Source organism: Ictalurus punctatus, chromosome 2 (assembly GCF_001660625.3).
Source record: "Ictalurus punctatus breed USDA103 chromosome 2, Coco_2.0, whole genome shotgun sequence".
Lineage (NCBI taxonomy): Eukaryota > Metazoa > Chordata > Actinopteri > Siluriformes > Ictaluridae > Ictalurus > Ictalurus punctatus.
The window spans coordinates 33,727,451-33,754,323 of NC_030417.2; the positions used below are offsets into that span (position 1 = coordinate 33,727,451).

A 26,873-nucleotide genomic window follows, 5' to 3' on the forward strand; every position below is an offset into this window, starting at 1 on the left:
CCGTGTTTATTAGGGCTGGGAATCTCCAGTTACATCACCGTCCGATTCGGTTTTAATTCCGGGTGTTATGTGATGATGAACTTCTTCTGGATGCATGCTGATGCATGTTGGTTTTTGATACCAGTAGCCGACATTGTCAGGGTTCTTGCTCAGGACTAGATGTAGCACATGTTCTGGAAGACAAAAGTAAAGATATTCTGTCGTTAAAGTAATATTATTAAAGAAACTTTAATTAAAGACAAGTTTGGAAAGGTTGTTGGGGCTTTTTTCTAAAAAGATGATCTTGAGGAAGTCTTTTGATTTTTTTTTTTTTCCCACAAAGAAATGACCCGAACTTGATTTTTGTAATTTTGTATAATTATGTAATTTTCCATCCATCGTTTTGGACTTTTCAAGACGTTCGCAGGAGAAACAGTGCCTCTCAAAAGTTTGCCTCTCACTTCCAGGGTTGGGGGTTCGATTCCCACCACCACCCATGCTCTCCCGGTGCTCCAGGGGTTTCCTCCAGGTACTCTGGTTTCCTCACCCAGTCCAAAGACGTGCATTGTAGTCTGATTGGCATTTCCAAATTGCCCGGTGTGTGTGTGATCATGCCTGAGATGGGCTGGCAACTCATCCAGGGAGTCCCCCGCCCTGTCCCCTGTGTCCCCAGTCTCCCCTGTGTATGATAAGCAGTACAGAAAATGGATGGAAGACGTCCTGGAGATGAAATGACCTCTCTTCAATCTCGAATGAATTTAATATTTATATTTCTTCAGATATTTCATTAGACGGTTTGTAAAACCCAGCTCTACTTTTGATCATTTATGCCCTTAGTTATTATTATTTTTTATTGATTAAGAGTTTACAGTGATGTGTATTTAACGTGCATCTGAGCCAGATATTGAAATTGATTGAACTGATGTAAAGACTCTCTTTACGCTTTGATTTATGCCCCGGTGTGCAGCAAATCGACGGAATTATAATCAAAACCTCATTTTCAGTAAATGTGAATGTGTCTGGGGGTTTTTTTGTTGTTTTTTTTTTTTAAAGCCTGTTTTTGGTCTTACTCTTTATCTTTCACTTTGTCTTTTCTCCTTTTCTGTCTCTCCCTCTCTCTGTTTCTATGTGCATTAACGGTGTAGTTGTGACATGATCATTTTCTCCTGAATATTACACATGCAATTATACCACTGCCTCCCTGCTGGCTGTATCTCCTCTTATCAGCCCCGCGCAGACCCTGTGTGTGAATCATCCAGAAGCTCTCCTGAATATTAACATATATTAAAATGTACACCCCCTTATGGTATTTTAGATTTTCTTTGTCTTTTTTTTTTTTTTTTTTTTACAGAAAGGTAAATGTTTTGTTTAGCTTGACCAGTGACAGTGATTTTCATGCGTGTATTTGTGTAGCATATGAATTGTTGGAATAATTAAGCAAACCACCCCCCACCCCCTGGCTGTATCTGTGTGCAGAATCAGGCCGAAGCGCATTATAAAGGTCATAAGCACGCTCGTAAACTGAAGGCTTTGGAGGCTCAGAAGAACAAGCAGCACAGACGGCAGCTCGACGGCACACACGGCAGCCGAGACAGAGAGAAAGACAGAGACAGAGGGAGGATGATTGCACCTGATCCTCCCCCTGCTGTCCCGGATTCCTGTGCAGTGGAAGCATCCAGTGAGTGTGTGTGTGTGTGCGTGTGTGTGTGTTTAACCCTTTGTAAGGACCAAAAAGAACTAAATGTGTCGAATGTAATCATAATCACGCTGTCCTTGCAACATAAATCATATTTTTGTTTAAAACATTTGAAAAACAACAAAAAAGCCCAGCTTTTGTGTCGGATTAGCGTTGATTATCAACAGCTAAAACTGCCAAGGGAAAATCCTCATAAAGATAAAAGGAACACCAATTTGAAGGAACTTTAAAGGCGCAGTTCATAATATTTAAGTGTTGTGAATGCAGCACAGAAATACACTCACCGTCCACTTTATTAGGAACACCTGTACACCTGCTCAATTATGCAGCTATGCAATCAGCCAATCGTGTGGCGGTAGGACAATGCATAAAATCACGCAGATGCAGGTCAAGAGCTTTAGTTAATGTTCACATCGAACATCACAAGGGCGGGAAAATATGTGATCTCTGTGATGATTGCTGGTTCCAGATGGGCTGGTTTGAGTATTCCAGAAACTGCTGATCTCCTGGGATTTTCACACAGTTTACACAGAATGGTGCGAAAAGTGAAAAAACTTCCAGTGAGAGGAGGGTCTGCAGGCTGAAATATTCACCTTGTTGATGAGAGAGATCAGAGTAGAGTAACCAGACCGGTCTGAGCTGACAGGAAGTCTATAGTAACTCATATAATCACGCTTAATACGCGTGGTGAGCAGAAAAGCATCTCAGAACGCACAACACATCGACCCTTGAGGTGGACGGGCTACAACACAAGAAGACCACATTGAGTTCCACTCCTGATAGCCAAGAACAGGAATCTGAGGCTATCATGGGTACAGGCTCACCCAAACTGAACAATTGAAGATCAAGCTGATCTTCATCCAGTCTTCAACTGGCCAGTTTTGGTGAGTCTGTGCCCATGATAGCACTAATGAAAAAACAAAAACAATTATGACTTAAAACACGTGTTTCTTTGTTTCTGAAGGCCTGGTGTATAGCTATATATCCTATAATGCACGTCGGACGTTGTGATCCGGAGCTATCCGCTCACTTCGCAAGTGCGGATGATTCCTGGTAATCTCGCAGGCTCTCCATTATTGAACGAGCTCACGTGACCAGCATGCATTTTTGCATCACAATGCATCGTTACACCTCTACGATACAGCCGAGACTTTAAACCAGCAAATGAGTACATTTAGCTTTAACGACCAAAAGTATATACATGACAGTTTAGGATTGCCTTGACTGCAGGAAACATTTTTACAACTCTGAGATGAAATGATTTCCCTGTAAAGCACTGTGAGGTTTTACTCCAGCATTATTATTTCCATCATTATGCAATGCTATGATTTACATCTCCATCAGATTACAGTACTTCAGCTCAGCTCTGATTGCTGTTCAACTAAAGTAAAAGTGTGCAGCCCCCCCCCAATTTTACCCCTGGTCCATGGACCCTATTTTGAAATCCATGACCTTAGAAAAGCTACGATTTGCAATAATGACATGCAACGGATTGCTTCGGTCTGCTCAGCTCTGCCTTGTCAGATGGCGGTACACCTTCTGTAGTAGTTATTACAGTGTATTCGGTCAAGGGCTTACATTTTGTTTCTCATATGAAGATACAGAACAGCATAAAGAACTGAGGTATGAGTTTAAGAGCAAACTGTTCCCAAATTCTTTTGTAAACGAAATAGATGAGAATGAGAGAAGTCTGACCTCACCAAATCTCATGTTAATATTCCACCCCATTCCTTCTGAGGCACTCAGACAGGAAACATTAAAAAAAAAGGAAGAAAATACAGAAGAGATGGAGACTCTGTGGGTTTGAGAGAGTTGACCTTAGAGTTAGCCTTTGCACCTTTTCATAGTGGCAATAATTTAAATACGTTTATGATAATTATGAGTCTGGTGTTGGACACCGTTCTTCATTCTTGTATCAAACATGATTGTGAGTGGCCTCACAGCTGGTGAAATCGTGTGTTAGCTCACAATGACAAAAAAATACCCCACACATATTCATATACTATCTCCCATGAACATGCACTGGCGCTTTAGGTAATCATTAGGTGCTTTCATGCTAACACACACACACACACACACACACATACACACAGCTGATTGCTTGATGAAATTAGCACTGTTCAGTTATTAAGGTTGCAGCTGCAAGGGCCAATCAGCACGCATTAAGCATGTCAACTGCCATTAAGAGGCACTGAGAGGCACGACAAAGAGAAGAGCAGGTGAGAGAGAGACGGACAGACGAGGGGGTGGGGTTGAGTGGCTAATCATCTCTCCACTGAGTCACATACACTCACTGGCCATGCTGACCTAAAGTCTTCAGTGTTGTCCTCTAAAATCACCACCAAAGAAACTGAAAGAAGTGCTCAACCCCCAAAAACGGTAGCTTGTGGATAAAATGCAAATCAGACGGAAAGTGTATCAATCCTACCAGTCAAACCATTAAACAACGAGAAACATGTATAATAAAATAACAGAATAAGTGACACAACTGTGAATGGAAAGGGGGAAACAGTACATTATAAAAAATCTGTAATCCCACAGACATACCATCAGCTTTCGGATTATCACCTCGCGTCAAGAGAATGGACAAAAATGACTGTGTAATTGAAACATTTTTCATTTGCTCTGGTTTTAAATTCACTATCGTTGGCGCCCCTAAAGAATAATAACATGAAAAAAAAAGTCCATGAACTCTATTGTCGTCCATTTCCGGTATTGCCGCGCAATAAAATGAGATTACATAGCTGTAAAATCATCCATCAGCATAGGAAAAGAAAAGTTTTTTTTTTTAAACACAAAAGAGACATAATGTGAACAATTAAAATGACAGATAACACAATTATACTGGCACCCTGTCCAGGGTGTACCCCGCCTTGTGCCCGATGCTCCCTGGGATAGGCTCCAGGTCTCCCGTGACCCTGAAAAGGAGTAAGCGGTAGAAGATGGATGGATGGATAACACAATTATGCCTACAATAAAAGGTGCAGTAAATTGGAAGCATTTAAAATTGACCAGGAATAGGACATGAGACATGAATCCAGGGGCTCCAGACTGATGGCATCATGAATTCTGTACCAGGATATTATTCCAAAACCATGTTGCCTCTGCCAGGAGGTTAAAACTTGGGCATACTGTAGATAAATGGTGACACGTAAATAGTTGCACGAACACAAAACCCTGTTAAAATGTGCTGCCTTGAATTAAAGAGGACAGTCCACATGTGTAACCACAACATGGTTCTGTATGGAGGAGTGACCAAGATGTTTTCTAAGCTTGTTAAACATTACAAGAAGAGACTCAGTGCTGTTATTCTCTCCAGGGGAGACCTCACCAACATACTAATTGTGGTGCCGATAATCTTGCAGTGTTTCGCAGAAAGAAAAAGAAAAAAAAGATCAGTTTGGGGTGTTGTTCCTTCAATTCATTTCCTCCACAATTTGCCGATTCCTGCCTACTAGCGAACTCCCCCTTGATGATTCAGTTGAGGTGGCTGAGGTGGATGAACACCACCCGGATACCATATCAGCTTCTCTGGCGGCAACAACAAGCAGATTGGAAGGTGCAAAGATCTGCACCAAATAAGTGATCCAAGGAGGACCTGAAAAACCACCAACTCAGTCTCCACGACGTCAAGGCCATGGATCGTAAAGCATGGAAAGGCATCGTGAGTGAAGTTCGAATTCCAGCAGGGGGGAGGGGGGAGGGTGACGGCTAACACACAGAGCCAACCTCCGCTTCTTTGCGAATTGCTACATCACAGGGTAGCGTAACATATATGGAGGAAAGAGCTATCTGCCCTCTTCCACGTCCATGAACTCACAGACACCCGTGATTGGCGAGTATCACTCTGATTGACAGGGCAGAGACGGTGATGCCTATTTTGCATTCTTGACTCCTCACGACACATGGCTTCATCAGGATTTGAACAGGTTTCTACTGCACCACTCTGGAGCCCGGGTTTAGATTTCAAAAGGCAGTCTTGTAATCATAGTCAAAGGTCCAAGTAGTGGTTAAAACATAAGTAGACAAGCTCAACATTGGACAAGTCACAGTTTAAAACACAGAATACAAAGATACAGACTTAACCAAACAAAATACGATAAGACTTTGACATTTTTGTAGCGGAAACAACAGGGTGTAAACGGGTGAATTAAGACTAACACAAAACAGCTGGACACAATCGGTCTACAAGCAAATAATAGAACAGGGGGCGGAGTTAGGAGCAAAACGGAAACAAAAACAAACACACCAAGGGGAGCAGTGACAGTTGATGATAAGACACAATTTCCCCTCTATTGCCCAAAACATAAATAGATCATACATATATAACTACATAGATATATAATCGAATGGTAATCGAAAAAATTAATTAAATGTACTTTAAATGTAAATAAATAAATAGATTCTGTGCTTTGGAGGTAACTGTGTCCGTGACCGTGGCAACAAAGTTCGACGTCTTCTACTGATATATTGCTGATAGACAGTAACTATCACTATTCTACCTGTATATGATGAACCAGCCTTTATAGTTACACTGTGTCTGTATAATGTACTTATTTTGTTTGACCATATGTAATGAGTTTTATGACAGTACTGCTGATAAAGCATTAAAAATGAAACGAGACTGAGGAAGAGAAAGAGTTATGATGTTCTGCAAAGCTCACCGATACGTGCAATCGCAGACCGTGAACATGACTCAGCACTTTTTACACTCCGATGCGTGCACAGTTTATACAGAGGGGACTGAACTATTATATCCACACACAGTTCAGCTATATTATTGATTAAAGAGACTTTATTATCATCCCCTTTCTCATAATTATCATCACCATTAATATTGTCAGTAATGGTATCATCATCATTATCTTTATTATTATCATCATTCTTGTAATCAAAGCCATGAATCTGCTACGTGTGTGTGTGTGTGTGTGTGTGTGTTGGATTCATGTCCTACCCTTTTTTTTTCTTTCTAGCTATATAAATGTGGCTGCATAATAGTCTTTGCATGAAACTTGGACTTGTCTGAGCATGAACACACACACACACACACACACACACACACACACACACACACACTCACTCACTCACTCACTGGGGCTCCAAAAGAACTTTATACCACATTGAAGCACTATGCAAAGCCATGCAGAGAAAACAGAGCATGCTGGGTTCTCATTGGGGGGGTGTTTGTGTTTGTGTGTGTGCGTTCTCATGGATGGCTATATGTGAGATTTGTCAGCCTCACAATCTCGTTTACTCACACACTTCAGTTTATCATGCAGTGCAAGCGCTCCACTTACAAAGAGCATGTCAGTTTAATGAGCAGCTCGAAATCAATCCCCCGTCGCCCGTCTGTGAAGAACGCAGTGACATCTCGTACCCCTTTTTCACCAGTACACAGCCAGAGCCCACATTTCCATTAGTTTCAAACCATTATGTAATGACATGTGGGAGTTTCCTAATGAACACTACAAAAAGAACAACCATTTTCTAAGTTGTACTTTAAGAACATTTCTGTTCAACCCAAATTAAATCTGTGAGATAAAAAAAAAAGATATGGTCATGATTATGGACAGTGATTATGCATGTACAGATGTACAGTGGGTGTGAGAATGAATCACCCCCTTTCAAAATGTTTGCATTTTCTTGCTTGGACGGTCGGAAATTTAAAAAATGAGGGGAAAAAAAACAGGATTTTAACAGAAACATTTTTTTTTTTTTTTTTACAAAGAATAACTGAGGGCAGCAGGTTTCCACAAGAATTTCTGGGTATTATTGTTCCCCTCCCAACATGATGCTACCGCCACCATGCCTTACTGTTCTGTAGGCATGGTGTTCTTTGAATGGTGAGCTGTATTGACTTTCCACCAGTCATACCGTTTGGCTTGGAGGCCAAAATGTTCGATTTTGGTCTCATCTGGCCATAGTACCCTTTTCCACTAGGCCTCAGAATCTTCAAGGATTTCTTTTTTCTTGCAACAGGCAGATTTGTAGAGCCGTTGTAATATTGTTGTCACATGCACACAATGGCCACTCTTTGCCATAAAGTCTCGCTCGGCCATCCAGATGGTAGTGACAGCCCGATCCAGGCAGGGTCTTGGTGGTACAAAACACTTTCCACTTCTTAATTATGAACTTAACTGTGCTCCTAGGGATGGAGAAAGCCTTTGAAATCTTTTTGTACCTTTCCACAGCTTTCTCTCCGAGGTCTTTTGTAAGTTCCTTGACACCCATAGTAGATTTTGCTTTGAATTTCACTAAACTGGAATGCTCTAGGAATAGCTGCTTTTATTCTGAACTAATTAACCCAATTACCTTGGATCCAGAAGGTGATTAGTTACACTTGATTATGTGTCCAAGTAATTTTCTATGGGGAGTGATCCTATATCAAATGTTATTCTAGTTTTTTTAATTATTATTATTGTTATTATTATTATCTTTTCCATATCCACTGTAGGTAAAGAATAATGCACGACAGGGCGTGCTGTTATAGGAAAATATTCTATGCCAGGGCGATGTGATACAGCCTGAAGCAAAGCATTTCGCAATGGAAATGCATCAAATAGTTCAGGATTTGATATTGGCTCAGTAAACAACAACCTTGTTGGTGTTAAAAGGGCCATCAGTGAGACAGTAATTGTAGAATTCCCCGGGGAGGGGGATTTTATAGAGGCCTCGAAAGGTGTGAGAAGAAAAATGCATCCAATCCGATGGGAACATAGGAAAGAGAGGACCTGCGTGCACACGCGGGATTTTTCACACCGGTGAAAAGTGTGAAAGTTAATGAAACAGGGAGAATTGCATTGGGTAACACTCAAAGCACAGTGTGTGTGTGTGTGTGTGTGTGTGTGTCTGTCTGTCTGTCTGTCTGTCTATGAGTGTGCAGGTGTTACTTGGTAGAGAGAGTGATTCTGATCATTTCTACTCTGTGTACTTTAATTTATGATCTGAGTGCATTGGGCTCAAGGGAGGTGAGACTAGAGAAGGAGTTAAGAAAGGAAGGAGGTGAGACGACCAGTTAAGTGGTACAGAGACAAATAAAGAAATGGAAGGCAGAAAAAATGAGGGGCTTTAATGTAAATAGCCTCAGTGTGCCAGGGACATTTTAATAAATGATTTCAATGACTTTTCTTCTTTTGTCTTCTTTTTTTTCTGAATCGCACGGTAACCCCACATCTCTCCGTCTCTCTCTTTCTGTGTCTCCCTTTTATGTCTGCGTAGCTCTTCAGTGTGACTCTGACTCGGTGGTGAAGCTGAGCGAGGTTCAGGTCAGATCAGTGGTTCTGACTCCGGTATCTGAGGTGTCGTGCGCAGATGTGGCCGTCTCCTCTCCTCCCTCGCAGCACTCAGACAGCCTGCAGGACGCCGCTGGTCCCAGCGAGACAGGCACCGAGCAGGACAGCCTGGCTAAAGAGGCCCCGAGGGAGAAAGACCCCAGGAGGAGCAAGCATCACCTGCACTGTCCTGTCTGCAAAGTGACAGTCAACTCAGTCACTCAGCTGGAGGCCCACAACAGCGGTACAGGCTTTGTTTATCCCAATAACCAGAAACAGTGTTTAGCCATGTAGTTCTAGAAGTATTGTCAAAACTTCCTGATGATGATTTAGCTCATGGTCGTAGTTTTTGTGTTCCGGGCCACGTTCATGACTCCTGACCCTAATTCCTCACAGGTATCAAGCACAAACTGATGCTGGAGGGACAGAGCGTGTTGCCACGGCGACGGGGGAAGGCGCTGTCCTCCCGTGCCGCGTGTAAAAGCAAGCGACTGGCCAACAAGGGCAGCCTGGGCGTGAGCAACAAGAGCTTCCATTGCGAAGTGTGTGAGATCCACGTCAACTCGGAGACCCAGCTCAACCAGGTAACACACACTTCTCTGAAAGGCAGTGAAACTTTATATAACTGACACTTTACCAGACGTCATGCAAGAAATATGTACAAAAATAATATTACGTTTGCTTGCCCCGAAGAAGAAAGACTAAAGTCAGATGAACGCTTGATCATCCACCTGCAAGCAGTGGCATTTATAGCCAGTCCAGGTCGATTCACAGTAAGATAGACTGCGCTTTAGGCCACAGCCTGCTGAAATCCATGTTATAAAATCCAAACTCAGACTTCTCCATAAGAACCCTTTCGGATTTTAGATCGAAGCTTGTTTTTCTACGTTCATGTTGGCGTGCAGGTTTTTTTTTTTTGTGTGTGTACACCCCATTCCTGAACTGAAAAGATTTCTCTGATTTAAACATATCACAAGCTCCAAGCGTATGACATGCATAAAGCCAAATTAGTTTAATACGGTGTATGCTGCTTAGGTTCAGGTCATGATTGCTGTACCATTGTTATGGTTTTCGTCGAGGTTTTTACTTTTCCATATGATTTCTGTTTCTCAGAAAGATTGTCACCATCCAATAAAAAATAAAACTAGCTACTGACATACCGGCTGAATGATATGGATAAAGGTAGCATTTCGCAATCGTGATTTGCTTCAAAATGTACTGAAAAGGCCAACTTTCGATGCGTCCCAGTTAAAGATCAACAGCCACCATTTATATAGCAGTTAACAAATGATATTCTGTGCAGCCGCATCAAATCAAGTCTGGTTTGTCTCGATAACTTGACGGGGGTTATCTCATTATTTGTTCCACACTGAGAAAATGCATGAGAGAACTGAATCGCTGTCAACAAGGTGGTAAGTGGATTTGCATTCAGTTCAGATTTGTATTCATATAACATTAATATTTGTTTGTGTTTACTCCAGCACATGAACAGTCGCAGACATAAAGACAGATTGGCCGGAAAGCCGCCCAAACCCAAATTCAGCCCTCACAGCAAGACTCAACCATACTCAGCGGTGTTGGTAAGACACACACACACCCACACACACACACACACGCGCGCGCGCTTCAGGTCACACAGACAGATGCGTCTCACGGTTTTCACTCTGTTGTGATGATGTCTTTTAGCAGAGTGTCAGGTGGAATGGTTATGCAGGAGGAGCCGTGTCAGCCATGAAAAAAGTCTTCAGCCAGTACAGTCTCGCTTCTCTCTCTTCACAGGTGAGTAACACACCTGCACGCCAGTCTGAGTCACTATAAGCATTCTTATCAGACATTTGAAGACTCATTTACCCCTGATAGTTTTGTCTGGTTTAGATGCTGATCAAATTTGAACCTCATTGAACGTGCATTTTACACCTACATAACCTCAGGATAAACTGTTCCTGGACCTGCGTTAAATATGTCTGCATTTTTATGTGGATAATTCATATCTCTATACAGTCTATCCTGCAACAAGCCAACAATATACATCGTCAAAATCAACAGAAAGTTCGGGGGGGGTTTTTGGCCATTTTGTGTGACATCTGGAAGACACTAGACTTTACTATTAATACATTAACATACATTAGTCGAGCATTTTCTGTTACATGTAATAGTAACGACCGGTGAAGCTGTCCCAAGCCCAGACTAGGTGACAGACAAAGGAGGGTTTAACTGAGACGGTTAAGAATGCAGGCCTACGCATCGTTTACAACTCGTCAGATAATTCATATTTTAAAATGAATAATTTTGTAAGATAGCTTGGTCTGCCGCATTTTGAAAGTAAGAGCTTCCACACCCACTGAAATTTCCTCGGATAATTAGGGACATTTTTTGATATGAGGATCTTCGGCTATTAGTTACTGTCATTCAAGCTACTCTGCTAAGATGTCCCATGAGTCAGGCACACGAAAACGAAAAGAAAAAGGACTGTTTAACTCTGAGCGTATGGCAGAGCTCTTAAAGCAGTACTGAATATTGCGTTTGAGTGAGCTATACATTTGATCATGTGTTGAAACCGTTTACGTTTTTTCGGGTTGTGTTTCCTCGGGGGACCTTTTTAAATGGTTCGGCCCAGGCCTGGACAACATGCAGAGCAGGCCTGCGTATTGTCATGTCCATGTTAATAAACGTTTACTTGTTACGTAAAACGTTTCATCGTCACTTACTTACGCTGATATCCGTCGGCGGTGGGGTTTCTTTCATCACTCACATCACTTTCTTTCTCTCTTTTAGACCAAACTGGCCCTCCAGAAGCAGCTGACTAAAAATTTCACCACCAGTTTCCTGTCCGCTCCGATAACTCCGCCCACACTTTGCACGATGGCAGCCAATCCACTCGCTCTCCGACACCCTGCCGGTGCCGCCTTCATTCCTGCTCCGATCTTAGGCCCCACCCTCTTTCGGCCTGCGCCGGGACCACTGCGGGCCACACACACACCGATTCTATTCTCACCTTATTAAAGTATGCATAAACAGACACACATACACATACACACACGGTTATGGTACAGGAATGATTTAGCGATGCGGTTTACTTTCACACACAGTACGCACACAGTATGGTCTTAAAAACGTCAAAACTGATACACACACTCCAGTTTTTCTGCACTCTCCTCTAGGACTGTGGCCCTCACAAGAGGATCACTCTTGAACTATGCAGCACAGAAAGGTAGAAAGCAAAGACAGTGATAGATGATTCGAGAGAAAACATGGAAGCAAGAGGAGACGCACGCGCGCACACCCCCAGGCTGGGGGAGGGCCCTAGAGACCTCATTGACCCGCCCACCTCGGTCTATTACTTCAAATAGAGGTTGACTGATAGGTCACGCCTCCAGGGAAATGCGTGGAGCCTCGTATAGTTGACTGGGACCTCTTATAGTTTTATAAGACATTAACCATAGGAGTTTACTGTGTAATTTATTAGAAGTACAACAGCATTAGCGAAATAGAGCACATTTCTTAGTGAGACAAATGCAAACATCCCTTTACTCGAGGCTTCTTCTTTTTTTTATCTATGTTTATGCCTTTTGATTTGACGTTTCATTCCTTTTTTTTTTTTTTTTTCACCAACACAAACAAACATGTTATTGCTCCCCTGGAAACCATAAGAGCTGTCGCTTTGCATTGTGGGTAATCATCATGGAATCATCAGTGAGTACATGTGCAGTGCATTGAGATGACAATTTGCAGGCAAATCAGCGCTCGATTGCTAACACACACACAGACACGCACACACACTCGCACACAATCAGTGTTCCAATCTTTTCTGCATAGATTAGATGATTTTGAGTAAGACGGATACACACACACACACACACACACACACACACACACACGGATGATTATAACAGTCTCACATTTCGGCCCTGCATGTTGGTATATTTTGCTCTCAGTGTTATCTCATTAAGATCTCACAAAGGTCATCCTGCCAGTCAAAATCCATCTCATATCACCCGATTACAATTTCAGTTCTCGTCATGTTATTTGAGCGTGTGTATGAGTATGTGTATGAGCACGCGTGACGCATATCAGCCTCATTGTCTCATAGACACTGCAGCTCATCTCTGTCATACAGCAGCGCTCTCTGCTGTACAAGGAGCAGCACTGTATTATTTTTTTTCCTGCCAGTTGAGACTTTCTAACGGAATACTCCAGCGGTTTTAATTTTAATCTTTATCTACCACATGTAGAACTTGTGTGTATGTATACGTATCACTGACAAGAATTTCGATGAATAGAAAGCCTGTTTACACGTACCTCACTTATAATGGAAGTCTCTGTATGGATATAGACTGTTCTTCTGTCTGATCACCTTTATCCAATAATGAAACAATTCTATTCCTGATGGGTGTGGTCTCTGTATCAGGATGACCCCGCCCACAACTACAAGGCACAAGGACTCACTGAATAGATTGACGAGGATGAAAAACACGTGCTATGGCCTTCATAGTCAGCAGATCTTAATCTAATTGAACAGAATATGGGAGATTTTGGACCGACATATTCGACAGTGTTCTCCCTATAAAAAAACAACGGAGGGAATATCTTTTCAGTCCGTACAGGATTTCGCAGAGGTTTTTTTGTGATTGTTGTGGCCAAAAATGCTTGATTTTTTTTCAAAATTTTTGCGAGTTTTTTTTTTGCAGAGAACTCATCGGATTGGAAAAATCACAAGCGCACGAAATTGTTCCGCACGCTCTCTCACAGTGATGTTTGTCTGTTTGTAGACGAGACCTTTCAGCTGTACTCATGTTCAACGTACGTGAATGCGTGTTGTGATGACGTCACATGACGCGTCTTGGCCCAAAACTAGGAAACAAATCTGTGGTAATTTCGAAAAATTGCAAGCTCCACCGAATTCTGTGGAGTTTGCTGGATTTTGAGCACGTTCACCTCACACCTCCAGCGTCTGGGGTTCAAACCATGTGTGTGCCAAGTTTGCATGTTCTCCCCGTGCTGTGGGTACTCCGGTTTCCTCCCCCAGTCCAAAGACATGCATGGTAGGCTGATTGGCGTGTCTAAAGTGTCCGTAGTGGATGAATGGGTCTGTGAGTGTGTTTGTGATTGTGCCCTGCGATGGATTGGCACCCTGTCCAGGGTGTACCTCGACTTGTGCCTGATGCTCCCTGGGATAGACTCCAGGTTCCCCCGCGACCCTGAAGAAGGATAAAGCGGTAGAAGATGGATGGATGGACTTTCATGAATTCTTGAAAGTCTGATTTGTGGACGTCTTAGTGCTGTTGAATTCCATGCAGCAGTGTTTAAAATACTATCTAACCCTAATTCAAAACAGTAATTGTTACATTCCAGCACAGAAAAGGTCTTGAGAAAGTGCTTTCTGTTCTTTTCTGTATTTTTATTCATCTTTCAACATAGAACCAATACAGCGAAAAGTGATTCTGGATAAAACCCTTTCCCAAAGGTTTTGGGATGATCCATATGTGAGTTTTAGAGCTTAATTTACAAGTTTCTACAAAAAAGAAAAAAGATATGAATTATGCTTAAAGCTTTTTCATCAAAAAAAAAAAAAGGAACATGGTGGAATAAAAAAAAAAAGAAAACACCTTCCCTTTAGACTTCCGTTAGAAGTGAGTTTGGAGTAAACGGGTTTTCTTGTCCTTTTCTCAGTACATGAAAACATGCTGAAATTCATATCGGTGATCATCACACATATTTACATGAGATTAAGATTTAAGCTGAAAACTGCTGGCGTCTAACTGTGGATCTGCAGTGACGTGCCGCCGTTCAGTCTGTTACACTCAGTACATTCATTTCCCTGTTTCTTTGTTTGTTTTTTTCCATGTTCTGAAATATTAAGATATTTTATAAAGTCTTTAAGAAGATTACTTTAAGAAAAAAAAAAAAAGTTGTCTATATTAGGTTGTATGTAGATTTATAAATATGTAGAGAGTATGTAGAAACTTTATCAGAGTCATTATCGTCGAGTCATTATTGCTATGATAAGAACAATTTCTATCTGAAGGGTCTTCTATCGTTCGCCAAGATTACGAAATAAGAACATATGCCAAGAATGAGTTAGTATATTTACCTACTTTTTATGATTTAATATATTGAAAAAAAATATCAGTTTGGGAGGAAATCAAGGTGTGTGTGTGTGTGTGTGTGTGTGTGTGTGTGTGAGAGAGAGAGAGATTATGCAAAGAGAAAAAAAACAGCATAATTAAATGATTTGTCTTATCACATTTGGGACATTTCAGCTTCAAAGCCTACAGTGACGGGCGAGACTCAGGGCTCCTGTTTCAGCTCCATCAGAGGAGAAGTTAAACAAAGTAAAGCATCAGCCATACTGTAATCCAACCCGGAGCAGAGCAAGCGTAGGGCGTGGGTCAGGATGTGGGTCAAAGACGAAAAAGGGTTTACAACATCATCCAGTTTAACAGCAGTGCTGGAGAGTAAGATAAAACACGCTCTCGATTAATGAAATGTTAACGTTTTGATTTAAAAAAAAAAAAAAGAAGAAGAAAGACACAATTGAAGTAGAAGCTACTTAATATGTTAATAAGTGTTTTTGATAGAAAGCTATAGCGGTAACGTTGAGATTAACAAAAAGAATGGTGTATAAAATGTACAGTGTGTTATTTGTACATTGAGTAAAAAATACAGCTAAAGTCTTTTTAATTGTCTGTTTTATTGACCGGAATTTTAACCTGCTGAATTTCTGCTAATCAGTCCATCGAGGATTTGGTAGAGTTTCCTTTTGTGATCGTTGCGGCCAAAAAAGCTTGATTTTGCTGCGGCTTTTTTTTTTTAAAAAAATTGCGATGCAGGAAGATTTTTGCGCTTTGAGCGGAAAACTACTCGAACTGGCGAAATCGCAGTTGCACGAAATTGTCTTTCGCAGTGATGTCTGTTGGTAAATGAGCTCGTTTAGCTGTACTCATGTTCAAAGCGCGTGAATCGAAGCGGGCTTTGGATAAATGCGCGTCGTGATGACGTCACGTGACGCGTCTCGGCCCAGAAACAGGAAAATCTGCATTGATTTTTTTTAAATTGCAAGCTATTCTGAATACAGCGGAGTCATTTCTGCGATCGCAAAATCACGAACACCTCGAGGGACTCAAAATTTTAAAAATTTTTTAAAATCGTATTTATTTTTTTAAATAAAGTAATCCAGTGACCCAGGAAGCCTCCCGATGTGTCGTACGAAGAAATGACATTCACTTTGTGTTTGTTGAGAACCCTTTTTGTCTTTGATCCATCTACAGACTACGACCTTTCCTGAAATTTCAGAAATCTCTCTCTCGGTCTCTCTGTATGTGTGTGTATATGCACATGTGTGCTTGTATGTAGATGATATCGGTTATCATCACACACACATAAAGGGCCCTGGATATCTATCTATCTGTTCTGCTTGTTCTCTCCTTCAGTAATGTGAAATATGTTGAGCAATAACACTGTTTGGAGCTGCAATAGCCATAATCAGAGTGTGATACACATTTCCTTTTATATAAAATGGAAATTTAGCCATGATTTTTTACCTTTCTCTGTGACACTGGCCATCTTGCTGTCTGTCTTTGTGTCCTCCTTCCTCTTGGGTAGTGTTGACTTAATGCCAATGAAAAGGTCTGTGACATTTTCTCGTTGTTTTTTTTTTTTTCCCATGCACTCTGGATGAGATTGAATCTGTGTAATGGTACGTCTTGTAGGACAGAAGGCAGCCATGGAAACATCAGTTGCCAGCGGTGACAAGACAGCAAATTTGCTGCAGTGCTTTTAAAAGTGACTTCAGTAGTCCTATTTTGCTTTGGTGGAAGCGCAATAAGAGGGGAAGGTCTCACTCCATTCGCATGCATTCTCATACGGTAAAGGAATACTCTAGTGTTTTACAGACTAATCTCTATCTACTCAATCTGTACTTTACGTGGGATTACCACAGACAAGACGATATTTAGAAACCCTGTTTATTCAGACTGACTTGCAACGAACGTCTAAGGGCAGACAGTGGATGTTTAAAATACTGCTATATAATGTACAGCTAAAATGGCAATAAAGGTCTTAGGATAACATGAAAGAAAGTCTTACCAAAGCTGGTAGTTATGGAGTATTGTCAAGCAATACGGTCTACTAGGGGTGCAACAAATCACTATCTCGAATCTGTTTATCTGCGACTGTATTCGGATTTAAACCCCAGGTAGGCGTGGCCTTTTTCTTTATTTTTAGTTTTTTATTTAATTATGAACCGTAACACTATGCCCCTGGAAACACTAGAAAACACTGGGTAGAAATGGTTGCACTTTGGATTCTGGCTCTGACAGTTCCTCAACCTCAGCTACATCACTCAAGTTCATAACTGGTCTCAACTAGAGATGTGAGCAGGACTGTTTTTTTGTTTGTTTGTTTGTTTGTTTGTTTGTTTTAATCCTGCTTATTTTTGCTTATACCTGCTCTCGCAATTTTCGAACAACTTTCGTCTGTTCTGTTTCCCCGAATAGAAATAAATTAGTAGTCTACTTTGAACCATAACCGTAACCCTTACTGAGGATGTATAAATGAATAAATGCTATGAATTGATGAATCAGCGCAGTACTTTTATGTTAATGAACATGGTGTTTGTTAGTGCCACGAGCTCCATATCTGACTGCTTGTAAAAATAATAATAATAATAATAATGTTTTTAAAAAGTAACCCCCCTACCCCTACCCTTTGGGTGACTTTTTTGTTGGGTTCCACGGGATCCCCATACCTCTAATCTCAACCAGATACCCTATGAACCTTTCTGACAAGCTTTCTAAAAAAAAAACAAAAAAAACAAATAGAATAAAAAAATTAGCTCACCTATAGTGTATCTCTTATTCGTATATGTGTTTGTTCAGAACATATGATCTGTTTATTATTAATAATGTTCTTGCATTCAGGTATTCAGCTATACATCTCCAGTGTCTCTGTGCAGTTAGACACACACAACCACACACAAGCGCAAGTTATTCCTTCAAAAAAAAAAAAATCTCAGAAATGACCAGTTATACCGATTTAGAGCTTCGTTTCTAAACAACTGTAAAGATTTTACAACTGCCCCAACTAATTGCCGTTAGACTTTCATTAGATTAAACAGGTTTCTGTCATCGTCATTATGTCGTACATAGCCTACGGTACACACGTGACAAAAGAATGAAAGAATAAAACACTGGAGTATTCCTTTAGGCAGCTTCTAAGGAATCTAAGGACGGTCTGAGTGAATTCTCTTCCCAAACGCACACACTCCTTCTCGCCACAATGACACATATTCATTAATAAGCTTCTGTTCGGATGTGTTTTTAATACTACATTTATCATAACTGTTCAAACATTCAAGTGTGCAGCTACATTCACAAACCACAAATCATAAGCACAGGGTCCTAAAGCACAAACGAACACGTCGTGTCCCGCGCACATTCCTCCGCGTAAGCATTTCATCAGGACCGAGAACCGAGCAGTGAGTGTACGGTATGTCGTGTGTCTCTCTGTCTCGCTGTCTGTATGCCAACAGTGCTGTTCATAAATCTGATTTTTTTTTTTTTTATTTATCTCTAAGACATGAGAAGATGAGCTGAATTTCTTCTTAAAAGGGACATGGCCAGTATCTGTGAACGGAAATATAGTTGTCCATTGTGTTTTTGACCCAGTAACAAAAAAAACAACAACAAAAGAAGCTGAACATTTTCTGAACAGGTTCTGATTCTTGTCTTTTTATTTGATTTGCTGGTTTTTTTTTTTGTTTGTTTGTTTGTTTGTTTCTGTACAGAGCATGAGTGAGAGTGAGTGAAAATGAGAGAGTGAAAGAGAGAGAGAGAAAATAAATCAATTGGATCTTCCTTACAGCGATGTGCCTGTTGTTTCTGGGGCTCGTGGGAACGCTGGTTATTGGCTGGAGCGAGAGAGCTTGTCATTTTGCCTTGCGTCAGAATGACAAGTGTCGAAACAGCCGAAGGTCCTGTTTAACCCTTCTCTTCTGTCACACACTCTTTCTCCAAATCTGGAAAACTTCCAATGAATAAAATCACCCTTTCTTCTCAGAATAAATCAGTGGACCAACTGGCAGTCTCGCCACTTTTTCTCCTTTGTATAGACTGAACTGATTAAATGCCATCTGTAGGATGAGTAAACAGTCGTAGCTACACTGCAGCACCGAAGGAACTGAATGTGTGTAATGTCTTCCCATGCTCCTCAGATCCTCCCCTTTCTCACTGCTTCTACTTTCCCACACACGTTCTTGTGTTTAAGTGCACCGCTGAAGTTAAACACACAAGTGGAAATATCTTCAACATGGAGAAATGTATCTAATATTTCTTACAGGATTGTTGTACATCGGCTATAAGGTTATTCAGCCTCTTTTAGATGCTTTTACAACATTTCGAGCTGTAAATGTTCTTCTGCTAGAAATAGTCGCTTCAAACGTGATGTGAATCTTTTCTGGATGATCAAAATGCTGCAGTTTTACCAGAAGTAAGCTGTTTGAAGAATCAGGAGACCGAGAGCCAGGGTGGATTCAAAATGGTGGTTTATTATGAGTGCAAGACAGCCTGGGCACCCGATAGTTTAAACATTGGATATTCCCAGCGAGCTTATATACTGGAGTGTACGTGCAAATGACATACCCAAGGCTAATAAGAGAAACACATCAAAGAAACACATGAGGGAAGAACATACGACAAAAACCTCATCAAGGACAGAAACCCAAAAACATCATGAGACCATGAGTAAACAAAAATTATATAAATTTTTTTTTTTTTTAAAAACAATTTTAAACGTCACATAAAAAATCTATTATATAAAATACAATATAGTATATATGTAATAGAATTAATCCTAACAAAAAATGCCATCATGTCTTTTTACATGTGAACATTTCCAGTTCCAATAAAGCAAAAAGTTCCAATCTTTTCCATTTGTTACAGGATCCGTCTGAACTTGTTTTTTTTCCGTCTAATACCTGTTCCACATCCATTATTTGTTGGTATCAGCCTGATATCAAATCTGTGGCATCTTTTTTTGCTAAATAAATTTTTTTGCAGGGTAGTTCATTCGTCTTATCTACTTTGGCTAACGTTGACCTTTTTATTACCTACTTTTTAATGATTTATTTACTGATTTACTTATTTAAAGATGCTACATCCTGGCTCTGAGCCCAAAATGGCTGCTTAAACCTCTTATAGTCTGAAATGGCCGTGCTCCCGGTGGTTAAAGATCTATAGCCTAATCGATGACCACAAACTGTTATATATAGAAAACATAGAGAACTAAACTCTATGGACCGTCTTTTCCTTCATCATCATGAGAATTTAAAGGTCTCGGTTATTAAAATGGTTCCCAAGGTCACATTTGTAAATATTGCTGCCTTAAAGTGCTATAAAATAAATAAATAAATAAATAAATAAAACAATAACAGATCAGGTAACTAGCTAATGTTAGCTGTGTAATAAACTTCATAATTATGACTTTGAAAATGTAAACAGAACCACGCAAAGAGCATGTGAAGTCAGAGTGTGATTTAATATGCAATGTTTAGGTTGGGAATTTACAATAATGGTATTTCATCATTTAATCTTACTTCTCGTCATCCATTTTAATATCTTCTCTGTCTTATACGCAGTATTGCCCAAACTATCTCAGAAGATGTTTCTCTCACACATTCACATCTCTCTTTCTTTCTTTCTTTCTTTCTGTAACACACACACACACGCCCACACACAGGGACATTTTTATCACAGATACTCTGCCAGGTGAGAGTAGCCCCCATTTTAAGGTCACTGCAGGCTTAGCCAAGAATGAAATGAAATACCTGCCCCATAAAAAGCGATAAAGGGCAAACAGAAAGCAATTCTGCTTCTTTCTCTCCAAGAAATAACGCTGACATGCTCACGGCAGGGTTCAGAGCCAAATGAACTCAGTTAAAGCAGTAAACGACTGGAAAACGGGAGACGTGACCTTAGCTAAGATTTGCTCACTTTCTTGCTGGCTGTTGGAGTAAAACGGGTCAGCTGACTTTTGCACTCTTCTATATAAACCCCATGAAATTAGCTAAACTAAAAAAAAAGAGAGAGAGAGAGATAATATTGGTATTGTATTCAGTTATGCCACAATACATATTTATGAGAACTGTGACAGGACTCGTCAGTACATTTAAAGCTCTATTATTACAGTAACAAGCAGCTGATTGACAGTAAAATACAGGGGGGTTTGAAATATCAGGAACAAAAACAGAATCCGCAAAAACATGACACAGCGGCTCAGGAAATGTGTAGAGTGTAAACATGAACATGCAGCACATATGTTATAAACAATCAATACAAAATGAATTATATCTCACCCTGTGTATACACACACACAAACATATATATATATATATATATATATATATATATATATATATATATATATATATATATATATATATACACACACACACACTTACATATACAGGTCCATAAGTATTTGGACAGTGACCCAATTTTTGTGATTTCGGTTCTGTACACCATCACAATGGATTTGAAATGAAACGATCAACATGTGATCGAAGTGTAGACATTCAGCTTTAATTCAAGGGGTTTAACAAAAATATTGCATTAACCATTTATTAATTACAGACATTGTGTCACTGTCCAAATACTTATAGACCTGGCTGTATATATACACTTGTATTTGCGTTTCCCTCCTTTTCCTTTTTTTAAAATGTAGTCCTAGTGCTTTGCTGGTAGTGTTCGTGATTTTTAATCTAACAAAACTGTCTCCAAGTATCATGATATATAATATTGTTTGCTATATTGCTCATCTCTCATTTGCGAACAGAATTGTCCTCTTCAATTTACTGAAACTGTGGTTCAGGAAGCTGATGTGTGTGTTTCATTCTCTGAAGTAGGCTTTGGACAGGAAATGACACTCTACAGATGGACAACGTATATCCTGAAGGGTTACAGCACTGCAAACTTTTAATTTGTTAGCCAAAGTATGTGCTCTGAACTCCTCGCACAAACACACAAATACAGCATTGAGAGAGATATCTCGCTGGTTGAACAGTTTTCTATGGTAACAGCATTTAGGTGAGAATGGAAAATGCAGAGAACATTGTACAAAAATAATTTCATGCCTTCACAAAGTATTTAAAACCACGAATAAGCACTGCAAGTATGTACAATATATTTGAATATTTTAAGGAATGTCATTAACAGGCAAGCATAAACCTTGACCAGTGATGTCGCCATGATCTGTGAGTCAGTAACATAAAATTTCATTTACACAATCAAGCATCTCTGATGTGGTTCAAGTGTGCGTCTTTTATACAACACGTTAAACGCTGGAAGCATAAACATTTCTGTCCTTCATTAACTCTACAGAAAACTTAAATAATATGCATTAAAATAAACAATTATTCATCAAGCTAGCATTCATTCATTCATGAGAATTGTGGTGCTCGTGAAAATGTCAGTGCAGACAAAATCAGTTCTTCATGTTCCTCTCCAGTGTTTCTTCTCCGTCTCTCCACTTTTTCGTTCCCTTCCTCCCTCTCTAGCTGTCCTGAGAGCCGCTGTTCTTGTTCCTGTTGCGGCTCAGAGGGAAGGTGGATTTGCTCTGTGGTTGGGTCATCTTGCTGGCCAGGTGGACGAAGGGCTCGATGAGAGAGCGCCTGTCAGTCACTGAAACCTCCCAGAGCCTGACTTTCTCCTGACGAGCCCACTGCTGAGCCACCTCACTGTCCACGCTCCTCTGCTCAGCCGCGTCCAGCTTATTCCCCAAGACCACAATCGTCACCTGCACAGAGACAAGACAAACAACAGGATATATAAAAAGATATATAAAAATCTTAAGGTTTTTCTTTTGTTTTTGTGTATATCTCGTACTAAATAGTTTTAGATCTTCAAACAAAGTACAACATAAAACAGAGGCAACCTGAGTAAATGCACAATTTTATTTTATTTTTTTCATACATTTTTTTACTGAAGCAAAAAAGTTATCCAACACTTATGACCCGTGTGAAAAACTTATTGCCCCCATAAATTTAAAATCTGGTTGTGCCTTTAGCAGCAATCATTGCAACCAAATCCTTCCGATAACTGGACATCAGTCTTTCACTTACTTCCAGGACTAGGATTTACTCCTATGCTTTGGATCATTATCTTGCTGCAGAATCCAGTTGCGCTTGAGTTTCAGCTCACGGACTGAAGACCGGACATTCTCCTTTAGGATTTTCTGCTAGAGAGCAGAATTCATGTTTCCCTCAATTATTGCAAGTTGCCCAGGCCCTGAAGCAGCAGAGCATCCCCACACCATCGCGCTTCCACCACCATGCTTGACCGTAGGTATGGTGTGCTTTTTGTGGAATTCTGTGTTTTGTTTACACCAGATGTAACAGGACTCCTGTCTTCCAAACAGTTCCACATTCAACTCCTCAGTCCACAGAACATTCTCCCAAAAGGTTTGACGACCATCAAGGTGTGTTTTGGCAAAATTCAGACGAGCCTTAACGTTCTTCTGGGTTGTCAGGGGTTTTCACCTCGCCACTCTTCCATGGATGCCATTTTTTCCCAGTGTCTTTCTGATAGTGGAGCCATGAACAGTGACCTTTATTGATTCAAGAGAGTCCTGTAGGTCCTTAGATGTGCTCTTGGAGGAATTTTAGAAGGTCGGCCACTTCTGGGAAGGTTCACTACTGTGCCGATTTTTTCCATATGGAGAGAACGGCTCTCGCTGTGGTCCTTGGAGTCCAAGAGCATTTGAAATAGCTTTGTAACCCTTCCCAGACTGATGTATTTCAATCACCTTCTTCCTCGTCATTTCTGGAATTTCTTTCAACTTCGGCATTGTGTGTTACTGCGTAAGATCTTTTAACCAACTTCACGCTGTTGAAAAAGTTCTATGTAAGTGCTGATTTGATTGAACAGGGTTTGCAGTAATCAGGTTGTGTCTAGTCCAGCTGAACCCCATTATGAACGCAGTTTCATAGATTTGGGGAATTAGTAACTACGGGGGCAAACACATTTTCACACAGGCCCAGTTGGTATTAGATAACATTTTAGCTTCAATAAATAACATTATCATTTAAAAACGGTATTTTGTGTTTACTCAGGTTGCTTTTGTTTTGTCTTAGATTTTGTTTAATTTCTGAAACAATTTAGTACGAGATATACACATAAACCCAGAAGAAATCAGGATGGGGGCAAATACTTTTTCACAGCACTGTATATCAGGTCAATTTTGTGGTCATCTTATCCATACAGCCATTCATATTTGAATATATTCATGATATACTGAGCAAAAAAAAAATGACTGTGAATAAATGAAGAACTAAAAACAAAACATTAGAAGTTTATGATAAAATGACCAATCCATAAAATCTTGCCTCATCGTGATTTTCCTGCTCGGTGTTTGATGCGATATGAACTCATCACTCAGTCTGAAGCCGCATAACCTGTAGGTGCATTCATTTTCTAATGCGTTTAAATACAACCGCTCTACGGTATGTACGTTTACATGCAACCAAATGATCCGTTAATAATGGGATTGACAGCTCAGTGGGATTGAAAAGCCTTCATGTTAACACCTCGATCAATCCGATTGAACTCCATCTGAATACCTTGCTCAGTTTTCCTCCGTTTGGTGCGAACACGCCGACAGACGCTCTGAGCTTTGCGCAGAAGTTTTGTTCGGAGTAAATGTAACGCACACGTAAGTGAATATTTGAATCGGATTGCAATGTTTACAGTACACATAAACAATACGTTCGGAATCTGCAATCGGATTGAATTCATTCGGATTGAGGAAAATGGGCGCGTGTAAACATATCTAGTGTAAGGTAAGATGAGACTTTCACGGAATCAATCATGAATGAGTCGTCGTTCAGGATTTACGTGAACAGATAAAGACGCAGTTCCAGACTCTGACCTCTTTCTTGTCACGGCAGCGGTCGATCTCTTTCTTCAGCGCCTCCATGCGCTTGAAGGACTCTTTGCTGTCGATGCTGTAGACGAGCACGAAGCCGTCGGCGAAGCCGAAGTAATGGCGTGGGAACTCGACGCCGTCACGCAAACCCCGTGTGTCATAGAAACGCACCTGCTCCCGTGTGCCTCGGTCCGTCTCCACCGAGCCGATATAGATGTCCTCCAGCGTCTCCATGGGCTCAGAACCTACCGCAAGAACATGCGTTCATGTTTTAGTGAAACTGACCAAACAAAACAAAAAAACCCAACATACTCGTTTTAAAAGTAATACTTTGACTCACCGGCAACATGATTTCCGTACAGTAACTGTTCAAGGATCGCCGTCTTCCCCACAGACGCCTGGCCACACACCACCACCTTACAGCTCTTTCCCATGATCACACTCCACACAGATTCACCTCATTTACACTGAAACAAACAGGCGCAAAAACAGGAATTACAGAAGAAACTCTTTCCAAAGTGTGAATCATTGAATACGTGTTATTTCATTTCATCTTAAAGCGGCGGTTAATAATATTTAGAGCCCTCTGCTGCTTGTGAGGTAAAACACAAATTGCAATAAAACAAACATACGAGCCTTTACGTTTCAAAAATTCGACCGCCGTGTTGAAACTACGTTTGCCTTGTGAGTTGTTTATAGGAAAAAGATGCAGAGATGAGCACTTCTTTCAAAGCTAGAATATTTTCAGGGCCAGAAATATGTACAGAACAATCTAAAAATGACGAGAGAGAGAATAAAAACCTCTAGTCAAATCTTTTGCACAGCAATATTGCAAATCACAGATATCTTTTGAATGTTAAGACTATTATAGGACTAGAGACACTTTTAAAAGTTACAAATGGCAACTTTAAGACAAACATACAGAGCTGCATCAAACAAAATCCTGAATGCACAAAAGGGTGCTGTCGTTTTGATAGGTGATGAGGCTAAATTTGATTTATAGAGCCCTGGTGAAACAAGCATGAGGTTTTTTTGTTTGTACATTTCAAGTTCAATTTAAATTACAGTAAAGGTTTCTGTCCAGTTAAAACACACTGCGGCTATTTTTGCTAAGCTAACTGTTAGCTCTCTCACATCTGTACAGAGATGTGACATGAACAGCTGTCTACATGCAGTAAAATAAATCTAACATCGCTGCTCATGTCGCAACCAGTCACTCCTGAGCGTGTTTCAAAATAAAAACAAGATAACACAAGATACATACAGTCGAGAAGGTAAGAAAGCTTCCGAGCTGTACTCATCATCAGCACTTCCTGTTTACACCCGCACACAGGGTTGCCAGGTCTGCGTTTAAATCCCGCACATGTGGAAAACTCAAGTCCCTTACAAACTTCAAACACTGCTGCAATATATATGTAAAGACACAATTTTTGAATTAAAACACACACTTCCCATAAATAGTTTTTGAATCATGTTTTAAATGATTTCCTAGTTTTCATTTACATAGAAATGTATTAAACAGACCTAGAATGAGTTGACACAAAATAATATATGGCAACATGTACGGAAGATAAGATAAGATCAACTTTATTGATCCCACACTGGGGAAATTCCCTCATTACAGCAGCTCAGTTACACAAAACAGATAAGAACATACACATTAAATAGGATTAGAATATAAATATTTAATAAATGTTAAATATATTATTTTTATCATGTAAAATATGTAATAGGAATAGGAAAATAACAATAATAATAGTAATATGTACACTATGAACACCTCATTGTAGTTACAGATGAATAAGAATATGAATATATACAGATGAGCAACACCTCGTTCATATACAGTATCATATACTCCCCCAGTCCAAAGACATGCATGGTAGGCCTGATGCTCCCTGGGATAGGCTCCAGGTTTCCCCACGACCCTGAAAAGGATAAAGCAGTATAGAAGATGGATGGATGGACAGTAGAGGGTGAGAAACAAAGAGTGATAAATGAATAAATATACA

The 26,873-nt window shown here is 40.3% G+C and overlaps 2 protein-coding genes across 3 annotated transcripts in view; one reads left to right on the forward strand and one right to left on the reverse strand.

Annotated features, from left to right (window-relative positions):
* The window catches only part of znf385c (zinc finger protein 385C), a 115,300-nt gene extending 96,496 nt beyond the window's left edge, over positions 1-18,804 (forward strand). The window contains exons 5-10 of the mRNA XM_017494170.3: positions 1,456-1,657; positions 8,894-9,190; positions 9,343-9,530; positions 10,428-10,526; positions 10,633-10,725; positions 11,722-18,804. Of these exons, the coding sequence (XP_017349659.1) occupies positions 1,456-1,657; positions 8,894-9,190; positions 9,343-9,530; positions 10,428-10,526; positions 10,633-10,725; positions 11,722-11,949 (1,107 nt within the window). The 3' untranslated portion in view covers positions 11,950-18,804. The remainder of the gene's footprint in view (positions 1-1,455; positions 1,658-8,893; positions 9,191-9,342; positions 9,531-10,427; positions 10,527-10,632; positions 10,726-11,721) is intronic.
* A 3,092-nt stretch (positions 18,805-21,896) lies between these two features.
* Positions 21,897-26,182, reverse strand: nkiras2 (NFKB inhibitor interacting Ras-like 2). Of its 2 annotated transcripts, none has more exons than XM_017483169.3 (4): positions 25,504-25,643; positions 25,202-25,328; positions 24,865-25,106; positions 21,897-22,734 (listed from the first exon to the last, which is right to left on the reverse strand). In XM_017483169.3, the coding sequence occupies exons 2-4, from the start codon at positions 25,293-25,295 to the stop codon at positions 22,492-22,494; spliced, it is 579 nt and encodes a 192-aa protein (XP_017338658.1). In that variant the 5' UTR covers positions 25,296-25,328; positions 25,504-25,643; the 3' UTR covers positions 21,897-22,491.
* Positions 26,183-26,873: the final 691 nt, after the last annotated feature.

Bases quoted from the DNA above. Each gene is read 5' to 3' on its own strand.
- nkiras2 (XM_017483169.3), bottom strand. From the start codon at position 25,295: ATGGGAAAGAGCTGTAAGGTGGTGGTGTGTGGCCAGGCGTCTGTGGGG. The intron at 25,107-25,201 runs GTGAGTCAAAGT...TTCTTGCGGTAG, and splicing joins GTACGGAAATCATGTTGCCG to GTTCTGAGCCCATGGAGACG. The intron at 22,735-24,864 runs GTCAGAGTCTGG...GTCTCTGTGCAG, and splicing joins GCTGCCGTGACAAGAAAGAG to GTGACGATTGTGGTCTTGGG.